This window comes from Acomys russatus, chromosome 13, assembly GCF_903995435.1.
Source record: "Acomys russatus chromosome 13, mAcoRus1.1, whole genome shotgun sequence".
Lineage (NCBI taxonomy): Eukaryota > Metazoa > Chordata > Mammalia > Rodentia > Muridae > Acomys > Acomys russatus.
Window position 1 is genome coordinate 49,469,516 of NC_067149.1, and position 18,567 is coordinate 49,488,082.

General features: G+C 42.9%; 2 protein-coding genes across 2 annotated transcripts in view; one reads left to right on the forward strand and one right to left on the reverse strand.

Moving 5' to 3' along the window:
• The window catches only part of LOC127197670 (murinoglobulin-2-like), a 110,820-nt gene that overhangs the window by 58,452 nt on the left and 33,801 nt on the right, over positions 1 to 18,567 (forward strand). The gene's annotated exons all lie outside the window — the stretch shown is intronic.
• Positions 7,197 to 17,133, reverse strand: Klrg1 (killer cell lectin like receptor G1). Its single transcript, XM_051155303.1, has 5 exons — positions 16,960 to 17,133; positions 14,640 to 14,759; positions 13,418 to 13,590; positions 8,052 to 8,149; positions 7,197 to 7,540 (listed from the first exon to the last, which is right to left on the reverse strand). Exons 1-5 carry the CDS (start codon positions 17,039 to 17,041, stop codon positions 7,429 to 7,431), a joined length of 585 nt encoding a protein of 194 aa, XP_051011260.1. The 5' UTR covers positions 17,042 to 17,133; the 3' UTR covers positions 7,197 to 7,428.

Genomic DNA, 18,567 nt, shown 5'->3' on the forward strand with positions numbered 1-18,567 from the left:
GAGAAGGTCCCCCTCAGTCACAGCCATAGGGAAAGGGAATAAGGGGGAAACTGGAGGGAGGGAGGAATGAGAGGATACAAGGGATGGGATAACAATTGAGATGTAATATGAATAAATCAATAAAATACATTTTAAAAAAAGAAAGTGATAGACGACCTGATTTGAAGCTTGCTAAAACTATTATAAGTAAGATATTAAAAGAACAATCATAAATAATTGAGACAAAAGAGAAATACAGAAGCCAGATATGGTGGAGCATGCCTTTAATCCCAGCACTCAGGAGGCAGAGACAAGTGGCTCTTTCCGAGTTCAAGGACAGTCTAGTCTACAAACCGAGTCCAGGACAGCCAGGATTGAAAAAAAAGTCTCAAAAGGCAAGAGAGAGGGCGGGGGGGAGATTGACATTACATTTTGGGGGGAGAGGGCAAAAGCAGTAAGGGAAGTCACAAAAAAAAAAAAAAAAAGAATCTTTATGTCAACAAATAGTGCTGAGAGCCAAGGAGATGGCAGTTGATAAAATGTCAAACGTACAAGCATGAGAGGCTGAGTTCATCCCTAGAAGCCACAAAAAAAGCCAGCACAGTAAGTAGTGTGAGCCTATAACCCCAGCAATGGAGGGAGGGAAAATCCCTGAATCTCATTGGCCAGGATGCTTGCCTGGGCAAATTGTTTAACCTCACATTCCAGGAGAGACCCTATTTTGAAAAGAAAGCTGAAGAACAATGGAGAAAAGGAACAAGGTATCTAACTCTGGCCTACACCCACATGCACACATGCACATACCTACTGTCTTAGTTACTTTTATATTGCTGTGATAAAACACCAGGACCAAGGCAACTTATGCAAGAAAGCATTTACCAGGTGAGTTACAGCACAACTTTAATCCCAGCACTGGAGGCAAAGATAGTTGCATCTCTGTAAGTTTGAGGACAGCCTGGTGTACATAGAGAGTTCCAGAACAGAGAGACCCTGCCTCAAAAATTAATTTACTGTCTTATAAAAAAGAAAGTATTTAATTTGGGGCTTATAGGTTCAGAGCGTTAGAGTCCATGACCACAATAGTGGAGAGAATGGCAGAAGGCAAGCCTGGTGATGGAGCAGTAGTTGAAATATCATATCTTAAGTCACAACCATGACACAGAAAGAGCTAACTGGGAGTGACACGAGCTTTTGAAATCTCAAAGTCCATCCCCAGTGACATACACCCTCCAAAAAGGCCACACCTCCTAATCCTTCCCAAAAAGTTCCTCAAACCAGAAACCAACCATTCAAATATATGAGCCTATGGGGACTTATTTTCACTGAAACCATCACACCTACACTAACAAATAGACGTACACACAGGACATCTCATGCCAAGTAAAATGGTGCTGAAATAATTCTGCATTTATAAGAAAAAATAATTTCAATATATTCTTAAAGAATTATTATATGTATTACTATACACTGAAGCTAAAAACAGATCACAGACTTAAATACAAAACCTAAAACTGTTTTTGAAGAGTTAAAAGAAGCCGTGTGGTGATGGTGCATGACTTTAATCCCAGCATTTGGGAATCAGAGACAGGCAGAAATCTGTGAGTTTGAGGCCACCCTGGTCTACAGAGAGAGTTTCAGGGCAGCCAGAGTGACGTGGAGAAACCCCATATATAAAAAAAAAGTTAAAATAAGACATAAAGATGATCTTTGTGATATCAGACCAGACAAATATTTTAGACACTATAGTAAAACTACAAGCTACAATACAAAAGGCTTATGTGGAAACAGAAGAAAATGTGTCTCTCCCAGAAACAAACTTTTATACACAATGTTTCTGTGACTTAAATTCAGAAATTCCATAAATCATGCAAAAAAATCCATCTTGTAGAACATTCTTCCATAGACACTCTATGCATGTTGTCTGACTCAATTCTGACAGTATCTACCCAGAAGTAGTATTTACAGGTTGATGGCCCAACCCACTAGATAGTCTCTGGTGTCAGATGCCACCTGACAATTACAAGCAGTTTGTGACCTAAACTCTCTGATTAGCTGACTTTAAATCCAGGGTCCCAGGATTTGCCCTTAAATATGTTACGATTGTTGCATAGCAAATGAGCCTCAGTCAAACTGGTTTTTGGTTTTGCTGTTTGAGTTTGGCTTTTGTTCTTTAGCTTTGGGTGTATGGTGTTTGGTTTGATTTTAGTTCTTCTTTTGTTTTGTTTTTAGCAGTCCACAGAATAGAGCCTGTGTTGTATCACAGAACTACCATCCCAACACTCTTTTTGCTTTTTATATTGAGACAAAGTCTAAGGTGCATGGACTGCCCTGGAACTCGCTCTGTAGCCCAAGATTCTTCTTCGGCTTTCAATGCTCCTGCCTCAGCACCTCAAGCAGCTGGGATTACAGGTCTGCAGCACAAGGCCTGTGGTACAAGCTGGTTTTAAAGGGAGTAACTAGAAAGCCATCACACTTAAAGCTATCACACTTGAAGCCATCACACTTAAAGCCATCAGAGTAATTGTTGCAAAGTAAACAGCAGTTGCTCTAGGTGCTACAGTTAAACATCGGAGGAGGAGCAGAGAGGGTTAACACCTTTTGCTGGCACAGACAGGAAAACTGGCCGATGGAGTGAACAAGAAAACAGAATGGAAGAAATTGGCAAAGGATTCTAATACCAAAGAACCAGAGGAACCTCAGTCTGCAGATGAGGTGGCCTGGGGCTCTCCTCTAGCATCTTCCCAGACCATGAGCCATGGGACACCAGGAGAAATACTAAGGGTGATTTAATGAAACCAGAGTTACAGAAGAAGGTTTGACAGACAAGCTAGGAAAAGTAGGAACTGTGCCTTGAGTCTGCCCGCGGAGACAGTTTATGAATGAAAACTGCGTCCTGCCCAGGATGGCTTGAACCATCCACAGCCTGCTTCCTCAGAGGCCAACAGAGAAGAAGAAATGATTACTCTCTTTCTGTTACCACCACTTTAACTTTGAGATCTGCCCTGTGCGGCCTCAAATTTGGGATGAGTATTAGAGAGAGGAGCTAGCTGACCACATTATTACCAGGACTTTATCATTCAGTATCTTAGCTTTGGCCCGTGGGGGGAGGGGGAGATAGGGGTGGGGTGTGGGAAACACAGCTGCTTGTATTTCCTGTCACCAGTTTATCTTTAGATTTGTGTCCAGTGTCCAGGATGCCTGTTCTTTCCCCAAAGTGCCCTTTGGGTTCACGTTTAATTCATCAGTGACACGCAGTTTGAGGATTGCTTGCTGAAGTGTCAGTGCTTGTTTTTCCTCTGTCTGTGGACAAACCCAGGGCCTAGTGCATGTTCCTTGGAGAATCTGCCTCTTCCCTTACCTAACTTTTTGCCATTTCCAGCTCTCCAGTCGGAAATCTAAACAACAGCATAGATTGTAGGGCCATTTTCTAAGTAGAGAAAACTCAAGAATGGAGTTGTATAGAAATATTCATACTGGCTTTTTTTTTTTAATTATGGAGAGGGGGCTGGAGAGATGGTTCAGCATATGAGAGGACTGTTTGCTCTTCCAGGGGTCCTGAGTTCAATCCCCAGCAACCACATGGTGGCTCACAACCATCTATACTGGAATCTGATGCCCTCTCCTGGCCTCCAGGTGTATATGCAGATGGAACACTTATACATAAAATAAACAAATAAAATATTTTTTTTTTAAATTATGAGGAGCCAGAGGCAAACTAGGGATAGGCCATCAAGACAATGGATACACCAGCAGCTGGTGGGAACAGATACAGAGACCCACAGCCAAACACTAGGCAGAGCCAGGGGAACCCATGGAAGACGGGGAGGAAGGCTTGTAAGAGCCAGAAGGGTCAAGGACATGGCAAGAACACCCCACAGAACCAACTAAGCCGGGCTCATAGGAGCTCACAGAGACTGAAGTAAAAACAGGGACCCCATATAGGTCTGAGCTAGGTCCTCTGCATATGCCTTACGGTTGTATAGCTTGGTGTTCTTGTGGGACTCCCAACAGCGAGGATGGAGGTGTCTCTGCCTCTTTTGCCTGCTCTTGGGACCCTTTTCTTCTTATTGGGTTGCCACTTCCAGATGTGAGCTGAGGGTTACTGACCAGTGTTATTGTATCCTGTTTGGTGGATATCTCCAGTAGGCCTGCTCTTTTTTTGGAGGGAAGGGGGGAGTGGAGGGGGCAGTGGAAACAGAGGAGGAGTTGATCTGGAGGAGAGGGACATGGGGGGAAGGGGACTATGAGGAATGGAGGGAGGAGAAACTGTAGTTAAGATGTAACGAGAGAAAAATAAAAGTTAAAAAGAAAAAAAAGACAATGGCTACAGCCAAAAGATAAATTAATTACCCACAGAGAGAAAGAGAGAGAGAGAGAGCAGACAGTCTCAAGGACATAGCCCTACAGAAAACAGTGAAAAAGCAGTGAGGTGTGGTTTGAAAACTACTGAGCTTCATATAAAACAAAGGTGAAGCCTGCCCACTTCCTAAAGATGGAAGCAGATGGAAGGAATACCCCACAGAGGACAGGTGAATGGCAGAAGCATCAGTGAGGAGGGGAAGCAGATGTGAGAAACACGTATGACCTAATGAAGATGCTGATGCACACTGTGGCGTTTCATCCTGCTAGGCTCCGTACTCAGGGTCCAAAAAAAAAAAAAATATGTGTACTAATTTATTAAAATAAAGGAAAATAATCAAAACACGAGGAGACAAAAGCCTCGTTTCCTGCTACTGCCTAAAGAATAAACAGTTGTGTCTCCATTTTAACTGCTGTCTCAGATGCCATCTACAGAGGTTTCTCACTGTCTTGTTTATCTTAATATTATTAATATTTTGGTAGTATCGTAAGTAAACATGCTATTCCAAGCTAGAGAGAATGTCTGGCAAGTAGAGATGCTGTCACCAAACCTGGTTCTGTCCCCAGGTCCCACATGGTGGAAGGAGCTGACAGCTCAGCAGATTGAGCTGACTTCCACACACAGTGTTCCACACGTGCACATTCAAGTAAAATAAGTTAGAATTCAATATAAATCCATGAGATATTTTATTCTGAACATGGTGTGTGCTGGATAAGTGTGCATACTATCTATCAGAGCAATCGGCCATGGGATTTAAGCTTATCCTGCAAGGGTTAGTTTGAGGTTTTCCAAACTTCCCTGCACCCAGGAGAGTAAGAGAACCAAGTCAATAACAAGTAAGTGTGAGGAATAACAAACGGCGAAGATGTGTGCTTTCTCTGCTTTTGCTTTTTTTTTTTTTTTTTTTTTTTTTTTTTTTTTTTTTGGTCTAACATAGTCCAGCTTGGCCTTGAACCTGCTACATAACTGAGGCTAGCCTTGAACTCCTGATCCTCTTGTCTTCACCTCCCAGATGCTGGGGTTACAGAAGTGCATGACCACCATGTCCTGTTGGAAATGAGCAATTTCTGTACTAACACTTCCAGGGGACGAGGAGGTGGGAGACGAGAGTACTGGTAGCCGTGAGACTTCCTTACACAGCAACGGAACTCTTGACAGAGGAAGCTGTACACACCCTGCCTGCTCAGTGTGAGCTTACAGGCATGCTCTCCCCCTCCATTTATATTTGAATAAATGACTGTAACTGCATACCTTCTAGCAGGCAAGCCATGGCCCGAGTGAGGTCATCATTATCACCCCCAACAAAGTGAGAGAAAAAACCCATCACACCCAAAAATCATGAGCGTCCCCACCCAGGGGCAAAGCTGACTAGGGTGACAAGGGCAGGCGTGATTCTCCACCATTTCCTTCTGTGAACATAAAATCTAAATTGAACTAGCTGTTGCCTTTGAAGTATTAGCTACTTGTTGCTCATTTGGGTGGACTAGGAGGGTCAGGATACAGTTTTTTTTTGTTTTTTGTTTTTTGTTTGTCTGTTTATTTGTTTTTTGCCTTTAATCCCTCTAATTCATGGGCTAGCAAAAGTAACTAGAATAAATATCTTTAACTTCTTTATATATAATATATGTTAGGTATATACTAAAATAACTTCTTACTTTATTCACCAGGTTTTTTTTTATTAAGTATTTGCTGAGGTTAAGTATTATCTTAGATACTGAAATAGAGTGGTAAAAGAGTGGATTATGAAAATGAGCATGACAATCCAACATTACCAAAAGATAAAGATATACTTCAGTTTTGCTGTGTTTAGCCTCAAAGGGTGCCTTCTCTCCTCACCTGTATCCAACACTACCAGGAAGAAATAATGAAGTCTCCTTGCTTTTGAGGCATCAGGACAGGACTCAAGCACATAAATTACAGCCGTAAAGCTTTCTCTATAAAAAAAAAAAAAACAAAAACAAAACAAAAAAAAAAAAACAAACAAAAAAAAACACCGTCACATTAATGACTATCACCCAGTTAACACAAAGCACACATTCGCTGCATGGAACAGAAACTCTCACACGTTGGCTCCTTCAACCGCACACAGGCAAGGGTGTTTGAAAAACTAGATCAAGTGCAGGTCATCGTGTAAGTGTGAAGGGCTGGGGCAGCAGAATGCATCACCCTGTCCTCATCCACTCTCCATGCCTTACAGTAAAACTCCATGCAAAATGAGCCACATTAGGACAGAATACACAGTGGAGGAAGGCACTGTTACCTCACGTATTGTATGTGTTTCACACCGGTACACAGAAAATACCACATGCACACATTTCTTCAGATTTGTTCAGGATATAAAATAGATTATGTAGCAGAAACGCATTTTTTTATTTTAATTGTGAGTCGTTTAACTTTAAATTGGAATTGATACATAATAATTGTACACGTTTATGGAGTGGGGTGTGATTTTTTTTCAATGCGGGTGGAAAGTGTCACGGAGCCCTCAGCACATCTATCCTTCAGGCCTTTGGAAACATAGTCCTTTCGCCTAGCTATTTTGAAATTCACAATAAATCGGTAGCCATACCATAATTGTTCATCATTTCGTCACCTCACTGAGCTACAGAGCAGTCCAGTCAAACCACTAACAGACCTCTGCCATGCCATCCCTCGCCTGGACTCTGGTAACATGAAGTGTGTACTTTTCCCTGGCCAGTTGATCTCTGTGTAACATGTTACTGAACATGTCAGGGTTTTATTCTTCTTTGGGTGAATGGTTTTCCACATATATTTGACAGAGTTGGTAGAGGAGGGGACGAGAGAGCCAATGTGAGTTTCTGCAGTGAGAGCCATTAATACAAACTTTATCTATTTTATTTGCCCAGATCTAGGCTTTAAACGGCTAGCATAATACTTAAGCAGTCTCTGAGAAAGCCCAGCAGGAAAATGCCAACCTCAGGAGGCAGCACTAATCCTCTGTCTAAGAGCGTATCATAACAGGTTTGGCATTTGATAAGCATACATTTGTAGACAAAGATTCAATGGGCTGGTCCCCTCTTTTTAAAGACCCAGCGGCAGATCCAAGGCTCAGGACACAGTGGCATCCATCAGTGTATGGCCTTCTTACAGATCCACTTTAAAGGAACTTCACAACTGGAGGCTTGAAGGCCAGCTTTGTGGATGGCACCACACTTCTGTATCAAGCTGTTATGGAGGATCCTGTAAGAAACCAGAGGAGTCTGTTGCTTTTGGTAACATGCACAGTAGAAGACTGAAAAGGGGTAAAAGAAGCCGGCTGTGATGGCGCACGCCTGTACTCTCAGCACTCAGAGAAGCGGAGGCAGGTGGATCTCTGTGAGTTCGAGGCCAGCCTGGTTTACAAGGTGAGTCCAGGACAACCAAGACTACACAGAAAAACCATGTCTCTAAAAACAAAATAAATAAATAAATAAGTGGGAGACTGGCGATTTGAAGAAAAAAATTGAGTGAATCCTTCTCCTCCTCAGATTTCTCAGTTCCCCAAACAGCAGAAGAATAAACAGCTTATGGGCCCGCCTGGAAAAATGCCACATTTTTGTCCTTTCCTGTAGCCAACCATTGTTGATTCCCATCTTTGTTTCTTTATCATCTCTCATCTTTCACTCTCTGCTGTCTGCTGTTTTCCTTCTGTTTCCTATGCCCTGAGTATTTTTCCTCTCCCTTCATTGCTGTCACCCTTCAAACACCTTACCTTAAGCTTAGAGCTGGGCCACCTTCCCACCTCCAGCCATTATTGTTTCTCAAGCCAATCCAGTGAAAGTCCTGGCCCAGGCGCTCTTGGAACTGCTTCTGAGGGAGAGATTGAAGATGGTGAGTAAGGAGAACAAAGATGCGGAGTACCAGAGACGCCTTGTGAGAATCGCATCATCCAGAAACTTCCTCTCAAAACCGTGTGAGGACTGGGAATTTATGTGCGCCCCCTGCCCCCCCCCCCCCCCCCCCCCCCGCCAGATGCATCTGCTGGAACCCTAACCTCTAATATAATGGTATCTGAAAGTAGAGAGCTAGGAGTTGATTAGGCTTAGGGTGAGGTCATAAGGATGGTGCCCCCCCCCCACCAAAGAAAGGAAAGACCAGAGCTGAAGCTCTCTCTAAAGTGGGGACACAAGGAAAGACACCCTTGGATGAGCTGAAAGGGCTTCAGGAACAACCTTGACTTTATATAGCCAGTCACCGACGCTGTAAGTTGTCTGCTGTTTAAGCCGTCCGCTGCTTAAGTGATCACACTGAAATGAAGGGATGAGGCAAACGGCCACTCCAGATAACTAAGCCCGCTTTAGTTTCTAACTCTTATGGGGCTCTGAGTTCTAATAGACACGTTCATTGCAAGGAGCGACTTCCCACAGCTGACCTTTAGTGTCCAAGCACAAAGAGATAAGATCCCGGGAGGGGGGGGGGGGGCGTTCCACCCTCCATTGCCACTTCCTTTCTCATTAGATGGAGCCTGCTTCACAAAGAAGCCCCACCCTGCTGCAGAGGCGTTCATCTTACTCATCATCCGAGACACCCACCACTGTTGCCCTCAAAGCCACATGCTCCTGTGGGCCCACTAGGCTCTCATTTCTCAGTGGGCCTTACGATAGAAGTCAAGTAAGTCCGCTCGTATTTGTGCTGTGTGAGGACTGGAAATTTATGTGCCTCCAGATTCACTTGTTGAAACCCTAACCTCTAATATAACGGAATCTGAAAGTAGAGAGCTAGGAGTTGATTAGGCTTAGGGCGAGGTCATAAGGACGGTGCCCCCCAAAATAAAGAAATATCGGGATGAGATAAATGGCGCTCTATGGTGGTCCAATCAAATGAAGATGTTTATGCCCTAAGGGAACTGCCCCACCAACACATTAAACAGAATAAAGAAAAGAATCCAAGAAGATTAATTTTGTTGTAAGGTTGAGCATTCATATAGTGAATAATTGCATTTTCAATATCTTCCAGTGACAGCTTAATTTACTAAATTTGGACTGAATTACTTAAATGACCTTTCCGTGGTATTTCAGGTTAGCATTTGTTGAACAACTTGTTTTGGAGAAAATTGTTATTTTTTGTTTTTTGGGTTTTCTTTTTTTCTTTTTTCTTTCTTTTGTTTGTTTGTTTTTTGGTTTGGTTTGGTTTGGTTTGGTTTGGTTTGGTTTTTCAAGACAGGGTTTCTCTGTGTAGCTGGCTATCCTGGACTCACTTTGCAGAAGGGGCTGGCCTCGAACTCACAGCAGTCTGCCTGCTTCTACCTCCCAAGTACTGGGATTAAAAGCATGTGCCACCACGCCTGGCTTACCAAGACCATTCTTGCATTAGGGCTTTACACAGCTTTTAGTCTCCCCATACATCCTTCCTCTCAGTTTTCACTGGCTGTCATTGTGCTCGCCTCACTTCTGCGAAGCCCATCAAACACTGCCCACAGTCACTGTCACATCAGACTGCACATTGTCTCCGAAGCACAAATTAGCATATTTATTTATTACTTTAGCTGCCTGCCTCTTCTGACTGAAATTTAACCATTGTAATGGCAAGAACTCTTGTTTACAATGCTTCCCAACGCCTTGAAAAAAATAGAAAAAATATAGGAAACTATATCCAGTAAGCATATATGGAACTATAAACCGTGGAGTCCAGTATCCTGCTCCGAGAGGCAAAAGCCTCCTAACCACAAATCTTTGCCCCTTTTGCCCCTTTTGCTTACTAAGCAATCGTGCTTGGGTAGGAACGGGGAATGAGGGAGAAAAGAGAGAGACTGAGGTAAAGTGACATCCCAGTGTGCAGGATGGCTTGAAACTCCATGCAATCCGAAGCCTACTTGCTTAAAGACAACTTAAAAGAGAAATGTGTGTTGTCTGGTTTCTCCTCTGGATCTCTAAGAAAGCCTTCCATTACTTGGACTGAGGGATAATATTTTTAATTAAGATGGAACTACCCCCGGGCGTGGTGGTGCATGCCTTTAATCCCAGCACTTGGGAGGCAGAGGCAGGCTGATCGCTGTCAGTATGAAACCAACCTGGTCTACAAAGAGAGTTCCAGGATAGCCAGGGCTATTACACAGAGAAACCCTGTCTCAAAACAAAACAAAACAAAAACAACAACAACAAAAAGAAACTATCATTAAGGCACAAAAGCATGCTCCTTGAGCTTCCAGATTTGCATGGTTATGCAATGCCTCTGAAGTATTTCCATACATATTGAAGAAAGCCAGCCACACAACAGAACTATGAAATAGTCAGATCTTTTGGTGAATCAACACAGTTTCAATGACTAAAACATAAGCAAGTTACCCAAGGAAAAATAATTGATGTGACCATAATCATGGCTCACAATAGTTAAACAGAAGTAGAATTTTATCTTAAGAATTTGAAAGCCGGGTGTGGTGGCGCACGCCTATAATCCCAGCACTTGGGAGGCAGAGGCAGGCGGCGGATCTCTCTGAGTTCGAGGCCAACCTGGTCTACAAAGTGAGCCCAGGACAGCCAAGGCTACACAGAGAGACCTTGTCTCAAAAAAGAAAAGAAAAAAGAAAAAAGAATTTGAAAAGGATTTAAGCAATGTTAGACTAAATCAGAAATTTAAACAAATCTCTAAAAATTAAATTTTCACAAATTCTAATGATTATCTAGAATAATTTAGCACAAAATGGAAGAAAAGAAAATATATAGTGTCATGTGCTAACGGCACAGCATAAAGCACACGGTGTCGGTGAGCCCTAGATATACAGCTGTGTGGTTTTAAACAGAATATCCTGTTTTCAAAAATATAAGAAAAAAATTTTCTTCATTTGAAGTATTTTTCTTCAAACACTTCTAAAGATAAAGAACACAAAGCAATTCATGTAAGTATTAACTTGAAAAACAATAAAGAGTTTTCCTGAGGTCTAGAAACAATTGAATTTGCTACTTTAAGTGAGGCTTAAATAAACCCAAAGAGACATCGAGGGGTCAAAACAATTATTTTACATTGTTCACATGATTTGAAGATAGTTGTAACCAGGCTCAGGGAAGGGCTGACCAAAAAAAAAAGTTAACTAAGTTGGGGACTTTGGGGAGAAGGGTTGTATTTTTTTAATAATAACCATATAGCCTCTGTTTATAGCAAATTAACTTTTCGGGAGTATTTTACACCAAGGAAATGTCATTTTAAAACTTTTAACTTTTCTTATTGCATGCATTTACTTACTTATGTTAGGGAGAGTGGGGCAAGCCACAGCGCACATGCGTGGAGGTCAGAGGACAATTTACAGGAGTCATCTCTATCCCTCCACCATGTGGGCTCAGGGTTGAGCTCACGTCGTCAGGTTTGACGGGAAGTGCTTTCACTCACTGAGCCATCTTGCCGGCCTGAAGTTGTTCAGTTTTAATAGACTTGCATAGCTGCGCAGAGTCTCCCTGTGCAGCCCAGGGTGAGCCAGAGCACGCGTTTCTTCCGCTTCTGCCTCCCTTGTGGTGGATTTACAGGCATGTGTCACCACACCCAGGTTTTTGTTTTTACATATGGTGCATGAAACCGGGAATATTGCTCATACCGTGATAAAATAAGTTTGCCTTGAGAACAGAAAGGTAATAACAATGGGGCAATGGATTCTACCTATCCACGCAGGTCATCTTGGTTTTATAGACTTTGACAAAACGGGCGGTGGTGGTGCACACCTTTAATCCCAGCACTCGGGAGGCAGAGGCAGGTGGATCACTGTGAGTTCGAGGCCAGCCTGGTCTACAAAGCAAGTCCAGGACAGTGAAACCCTGTCTCAAAAAACCAAAAACAAAACAAAAAAGAAAGAAAAAGAAGGAAAAAAAAGAATCAATCAAGAATGCACAAGAAGGCAGGTAATAACTAGTTGTTATTAAATATTAAACATAAGCAGGGACACTTGTCACCCTCTAATGCTGACTAGAACCAAGGGTTCTGGGCTTGAAAGCAAACAGCCTAACTTTGGAAATGCAGCCGACTTAACTCGATTGAGTATCTCCCTCAAATGAAAATAAACAGCAATATAAAAAAAAATGTAATTAAGAAACTAGGACTAAGATTTCTTACTTTCTTTGTATGTGTGAATTATAATTGCATTTGGTCGGGTTTGTGCCAGGATGTCAACACCTTACACTGTTTTTATCTTCTAGGACCAGCAGAGGCACGGAGAGACTCTTGGGGAGCACTAGCTGAGGGGCGGTATGTAACAGGACCCCTACAGCTTTCTTTCCTTCCTAACTCGACTTTCTAGACATTATTCCCAGTCTAGAACTTTACTGAATTCCAATGAATGAAAGGCAACACTCAACAGAGGACGTTTAAGGCTTGTGTCCCTGTGGTCCTCTCCTTCCCCTCTCTCCCAAGTTCTATTGACTCCCATATAGGAATCACCACCTCTTTGTTGGACCCTGTGTGTCTCAGGGCCTCATGCCCCCTTTCACTAGGTCTGTAGTCTAGACCTAGTGCTTTTCTTCAGTGTTAGCCACCCTCTCACCTCACATCCGTACACCCGCACACACGTGTGCACACAAGCATGTGCATAAATGAATAAATAAATAAATGTTCAAATGCACACACAAATAAACAGTTGTTTAGCACACACACATACACACGCACACACACATACACACACACACACATACAAACATACAGCTGGGCATGGTGATGGATGCCTTTAATCCCAGCACTCAGGAAGGCATAGGGAGGCAGATTTCTGTGAGTTCAGGCCCATCTAGTCTACAAAACAAGTCCAGGGCAGCCAAGGCTACACAGAGAAACCCTGTCTCGAAAAACAAGAAGAAGAAGAAGAAGAAGAAGAAGAAGAAGAAGAAGAAGAAGAAGAAGAAGAAGAAGAAGAAATTTTTAAAAAAAGGAAAAACACACAACACACACACATTTACAAACACAAATAAGTAAATATTTAAACACATACACAAAGAGCTAGGAGGCTAAAGCAAAAAAAAAAAAAAAAAAAAAAAATCACAAGTTCAAAGCCAGCCTGGACTACATAGGAAGATGTCATCTAAAAGGAGGGAAAGAATAAGCAAGGGAAGAGAAAGAAAGAAGGAGGAAGAAATAGCTCTATATTTTCTACATGCTTTTGTTTACCGCTTCCTCGTTGTCTGGAAATGTAAGGAGCTGTGAGCCTTTGTCTGCACAGAATTTCAGACTGGAATTCCAGTCCCTTTTCTCCAGCGAGAAATAGTAACAGTGGCTACCATTCCTCACCCAGAAGTTGGGGCAGCTGGGGCACTGGGCACAGTCCTTGGAGTCCTTGGAACCTAGAAGAAAAGAGGACACACATCTTTATGGACCAAATGATCCTGGAAAGTAAAGGGTAGAGCATGGCATCTCCAGTGTCTAAAGGTTTAAGGAAATCTAAAACACCAGCCTCAACCTGAACAGTTCACGATGCCCAACTCATTGTTTCTCATGTGCTTTCTACCAAGCAAGGATGGGTTCTGGCTGAACGTCTGAGCAGCCTGTGGAGCACAGGCTACACTGAAAATCCTCTGGTCGCACGTGATACAGACACACTGCGTAAAGGATTGCATGCACGGTCATGGTTCATATCCAGGGACTGTCTGCGTGTCCCCAATGAGTTCACAGAGTTCCTGGGTCCACATGTTCAGAACCATTCAAGATGGCCAGCCTTAAGGCAGCATGCCATGAGGTATATAGGAAAAGGGAACAAACCAGAAAGAACCAACAGGTGTGAGCATCTGGAACCAAAAGAAATTGGGGCGGAAATCTTATATTTATCAAAAGTGACTTAGTTGAACATGACTTTTTTTTTTTTTTTTTTTTAAGAAAAGCACATCAGACACTAAGGTGAAAATGATAGACTGTCCCCTTGCTGAGTTCCTCTAGAAGTTATGACCCTCTTTCCTTTAAAGTGCTTGAAATGAGTGGGCCCTGTGCAAACATCTCCGGGGACTTGGCATAAGGTTCCACGATCTATTGATTTTCTTCTTCCAGGAAACACATTTGCATAAAATCACCATCAGTTGGTCTACTGCCAGAGATGTACAGACATACAGCTGTGGTATCGATAAGAATTTTAGATCCGGAAGAAGAATGTGGGGGAAAAGCTTTCCCTGTCACAGAAAGATGAGGTAACTTCCTGAGGGAAGGCTGCACTTGGCAGCAAGGCTGGGGTCTTGACTGATGATTGCGGTTGTTTCTCTGCCAAAGGGGGCTTGAATCAAAAGTGCAGAGTGGGGCCGAATCCTTAGAATTCTCTAGGAGAGTTGTAAAACCCTGTCACCAACAGTCATCTTGCCTTATAATATAAGATGAAAGGTCAATTTGGGGTGAAACGAGCACTTACCACAGCACGAGATCCGTTGGTACATCAGTAAACCCATGAGAATCACAGTCAATAGGCCGAAAGCCACCATCCCAAAGCAGGAGAAACCAGGCCGGTGTAAGACAACTGCAGAGACACAGCCTAAAACAAGATCCCTGAGTCAGACACAGATGCTCACGCAAGAACCTCTTGAAGCAATTGGGCTGAGAACCAGGCCACTCAGTTTCCTTTCCTGGTTGGGAAGGGCACTTGCTCTCAGCTTAAAAGAAACTCTATGTAGCCTTGGCAGTCCTAAAACTTGCTCTGTAGACCAGGCTGGCCTCAAACTCACAGAGATCCATCTGCCTCTGCTTCCTGAATGCTGGGATTAAAGGTGAGTGCCACCAAGCTACACAAATGACTTCTTAATGAAATTTTAAAAACCCTCATTTTAGTTGTTTGCTAAATTTTTAAAAATGCTATCAAATTATAATTGTATTTGGATTGCCACCACCGAACTTAAAGTAAAAAAAAAAAAAAAAAACTTTTAATTTGTTTTATGTATATATTAGTTCCAACTATTAATTATTAGGTTCTTCACTTAACAGACAGTATTATATATAGCATATAATCTTATTAAGTCCGTTTGACTTAGTATGTCTATTCCTCACAAATTAGAGCAGACATAATAAAGGAAGAATCACACACATAAAGATGTATAGTTGTAACAAAAAAAGGAAAAAATGATAACAAGATTATATAACAAGCAAAAAAAGAAACTTTTAAAAACTACAGAAGAGAACATACCTTTTGGGAGTCACATGCTTTGGGGGGTAAGAGCAAAACTTAATTTCTGGTATTTATAAAATGGAAGGAAGGGAAGAATGGGAGGATACAAGGGATGGGATAACCATTGAGATGTAACAAGAATAAAGTAATAAAAAAAAAGAATTAAAAATTTTTCTGGCATTTATATTGCTCCCTGTCTTACACGGGAATCTCCACAGACAATGTTTTTGCTTTTGTTTTGTTTTGTTTTGTTTTTGCGGATGTTATTGTTGGTGCTCTGACCCCCAAATCACAGGCCAGGAATCAAATCTACATAAGTGGATCCATTTCTCATCTCAAGAAATGTTACTATTATCCCTTAGTAAGACTGTTGCTTTCACCTACAGAATCAACTAACCTGAGCCCATAGGGGCTCACAGAGACTGAACCACCCTCCAGAAAGCATGCATGGGACTGAACTGCGTCCTCTGCACATGTGGAACAGATGTGCAGCTTGGTCTTCGTGTGGGAGTCCTAACAGCAAAAGGGGCTGTCTCTGACTCTGCTGCCTGCCTTTGGATCCCTTTCCTCTACCTGGGCCTCCTTACATAGCCTCAATAGGAGAATATCCACCTAGTTCTACTGCAACTTGATAGACCAAGGGGAGTGCTATCCATGGGAGGCCTTACTGTCTTTGAGGAGAAAGGAAAGGGAGGTTGAGGGAGAGGAGGTGAGAGGGAGGGACTGACTGGGAGAAGAGGAGAAAGGGGAAGCTGTGACCAGGATGGAAAGTAAGTGAATAAATTAATTTTTTAAAAATGAAGCCAGAAGTGGTGATGTATGCCTGTAATCCCAGCACTCAGGGAGGCAGAGACAGGTGGGTTTCTGAGTTCAAGGTTAGCCTGATCTACAAAGCGAGTCTAGGGCAACCAGGGCTGTTACACACAGAAACCCTGTCTCAAAAAACCATAACAACAACAACAACAACAAAACTGCTTTCTTCACTTTATGGTTAGGGCAACAGAGCTGGTGGCATTTCAACAGTTAACGTACATTGCTCCAAGCCTGACTATAGGCAAAATTCTTTCTCAAAACTCTGACTTTAGATTAGATCAAGATCAATAAAGAATAGAACTCTTAAACTGGGCATAGTGGCACTCACTTTTAATCCCAGCACTCAGGAGTCAGAGGCAGGCGGATCTTTGTGAGTTCGCAGCCAGCCTGGTCTATAAAGGGAGTCCAAGACAGCCAGGGCTACACAGAGAAACCCTGTCTCAAAAAACAAAAAAAAAAAAAGTCAGGCGTGGTGGTGCACCCCTTTAATCCCAGCACTCGAGAGGCAGAGGCAGGCGGATCGCTGTGAGTTCAAGGTAAGCCTGGTCTACAAAGCGAGTCCAGGACAGTCAAGGCTACACAGAGAAACCCTGTCTCAAAAAATGCCCCCAAAACAAAAAAAAAAAATTGCACAACAACAAAATCCTAGCATCACCATTGTATTTCTTCACACTGTGCTCAATTTTCTGCACTCTGTCCTCCTGGTTCTTCTCTCCTCTCGCCCCTGGCACAGTCTCCAGTGTTGATAGGGTTAACTCACCTCTGAGCTTCCATCTGGAGTCATCTTGGACTCGGGGTGCGGCAGGCAGCTCTATCGTGCAATAGATAGGGCTGTCAGTCATCTCTGCCAAATGCCTTTCACACTCAGTCAAGAGCGCTGAGTGAGGGCAGGGTGAGAAGCAGGGTGAAGAAAGAGCCCATCCTGTAAAGTAGCAGCAGGAGACCTGACAGAAACAGAAGCAACTTGTCAGGAAATGATTTTAAGTTCTAGGGCTGCTACAGAAATTAATATTCGAATCGTTCTTTCAAGGCCCTTCGATGCTCCGGAGACACACACTGACTTCCAGGCTCATCTTGCTTTGCTGAGATCACAGTGCTCGAGCCCAGAAGTCTGTAAGTGGATTCTGCAGTAAGCGTGAATAGCTCCTAGATGTCACCACAGCCTCTTTCCCTTCTAAAACAGACAGATGTTAACTAGAGCTGATTTCATCATCTCGTGGACCTTCTGAGTAGTGGTAAGTGTTAGTGTGATGGACTGCTGGCTGCGTGTGCCTGTGTCCTGGAAGAGACAGACTAGACGCCCATGTATTTCGTGAGCATAGCATTACACTGTCATGCCCAGAATATTCTTCTGGGTATGTGCTCGTCTTTATTCCTCACGGTGGCAAATACACCGTGACCTTTTTTACAGCCTTATCTTTCTATGCAAAGGCAATTATAAAGGGAAACAAATTCTAAAGTGTCAGCAATTTATTTCTAGTAAGAGAAAGGCTACTAAAAACATAAGAGGAAGTGAAAACATAGATAAGATCACTATTTCCTGGCTAGCTTATTGTCAGCTTGACACAGGCCAGAGTCATTTGGGAAAGGGGACTCTCAGCTGAGAAAATGACTCCATGAGATTGGCCCGTAGTCAAGTCTATAGGGCATTTTCTTGATTGATGATGGATATTAGAGGGCCTAGCCCATTGTATGTGGTGCTACTCCTGGGCTGGTGGTCATGGGGTGTATAAGAAAGCAGGATGAGGGGCTGGAGAGATGGCTCAGTGGTTAAGAGCACTGACTGCTCTTCCAGAGGTCCTGAGCTCAATTCCCAGCAAGCACATGATGGTTCCCAACCGTCTATCCTGGGATCTGATGCCCTCTTCTGGCATGTAGGTGTACATGCATATAGAGCATTAATATACATAAAGTAATTAAGTAAATCTAAAAAAGAAAGAAAATAAGATGTGCAAGCCAGGGAAAATGAGGCAGTAAGTAGCACTCCTCTGTCAGCTCCTACCTCCAGGTTCCTGTCTTGTTTGACTTCCCACCCTGACTTCCTTCAGTAGACTATTATCTGCAAGTGTAAATGTTAGGATTCTGCCCCAGTCCGCCTACCTGTGATGTCTCTGCCTACCTGGCACTAGGCGTGGCCCTACCCAGGATTATAAAAGGGCAAACCCACCTCTCTCTCTCTCTCTCTCTCTCTCTCTCTCTCTCTCTCTCTCTCTCTCTCTCTCTCTCTCTCTCTCTCGTTTTCTTCTACTTCTTTCTATTACTCTTTCTTTCTTTCCCCTCTCTCTTTTCTTGTTTCTATTACTCTCTCTGTGTGTCTCTCTCTTTTCTTGTTTCTATTACTCTCTCTCTCTCTGTCTCTCTCTGACTT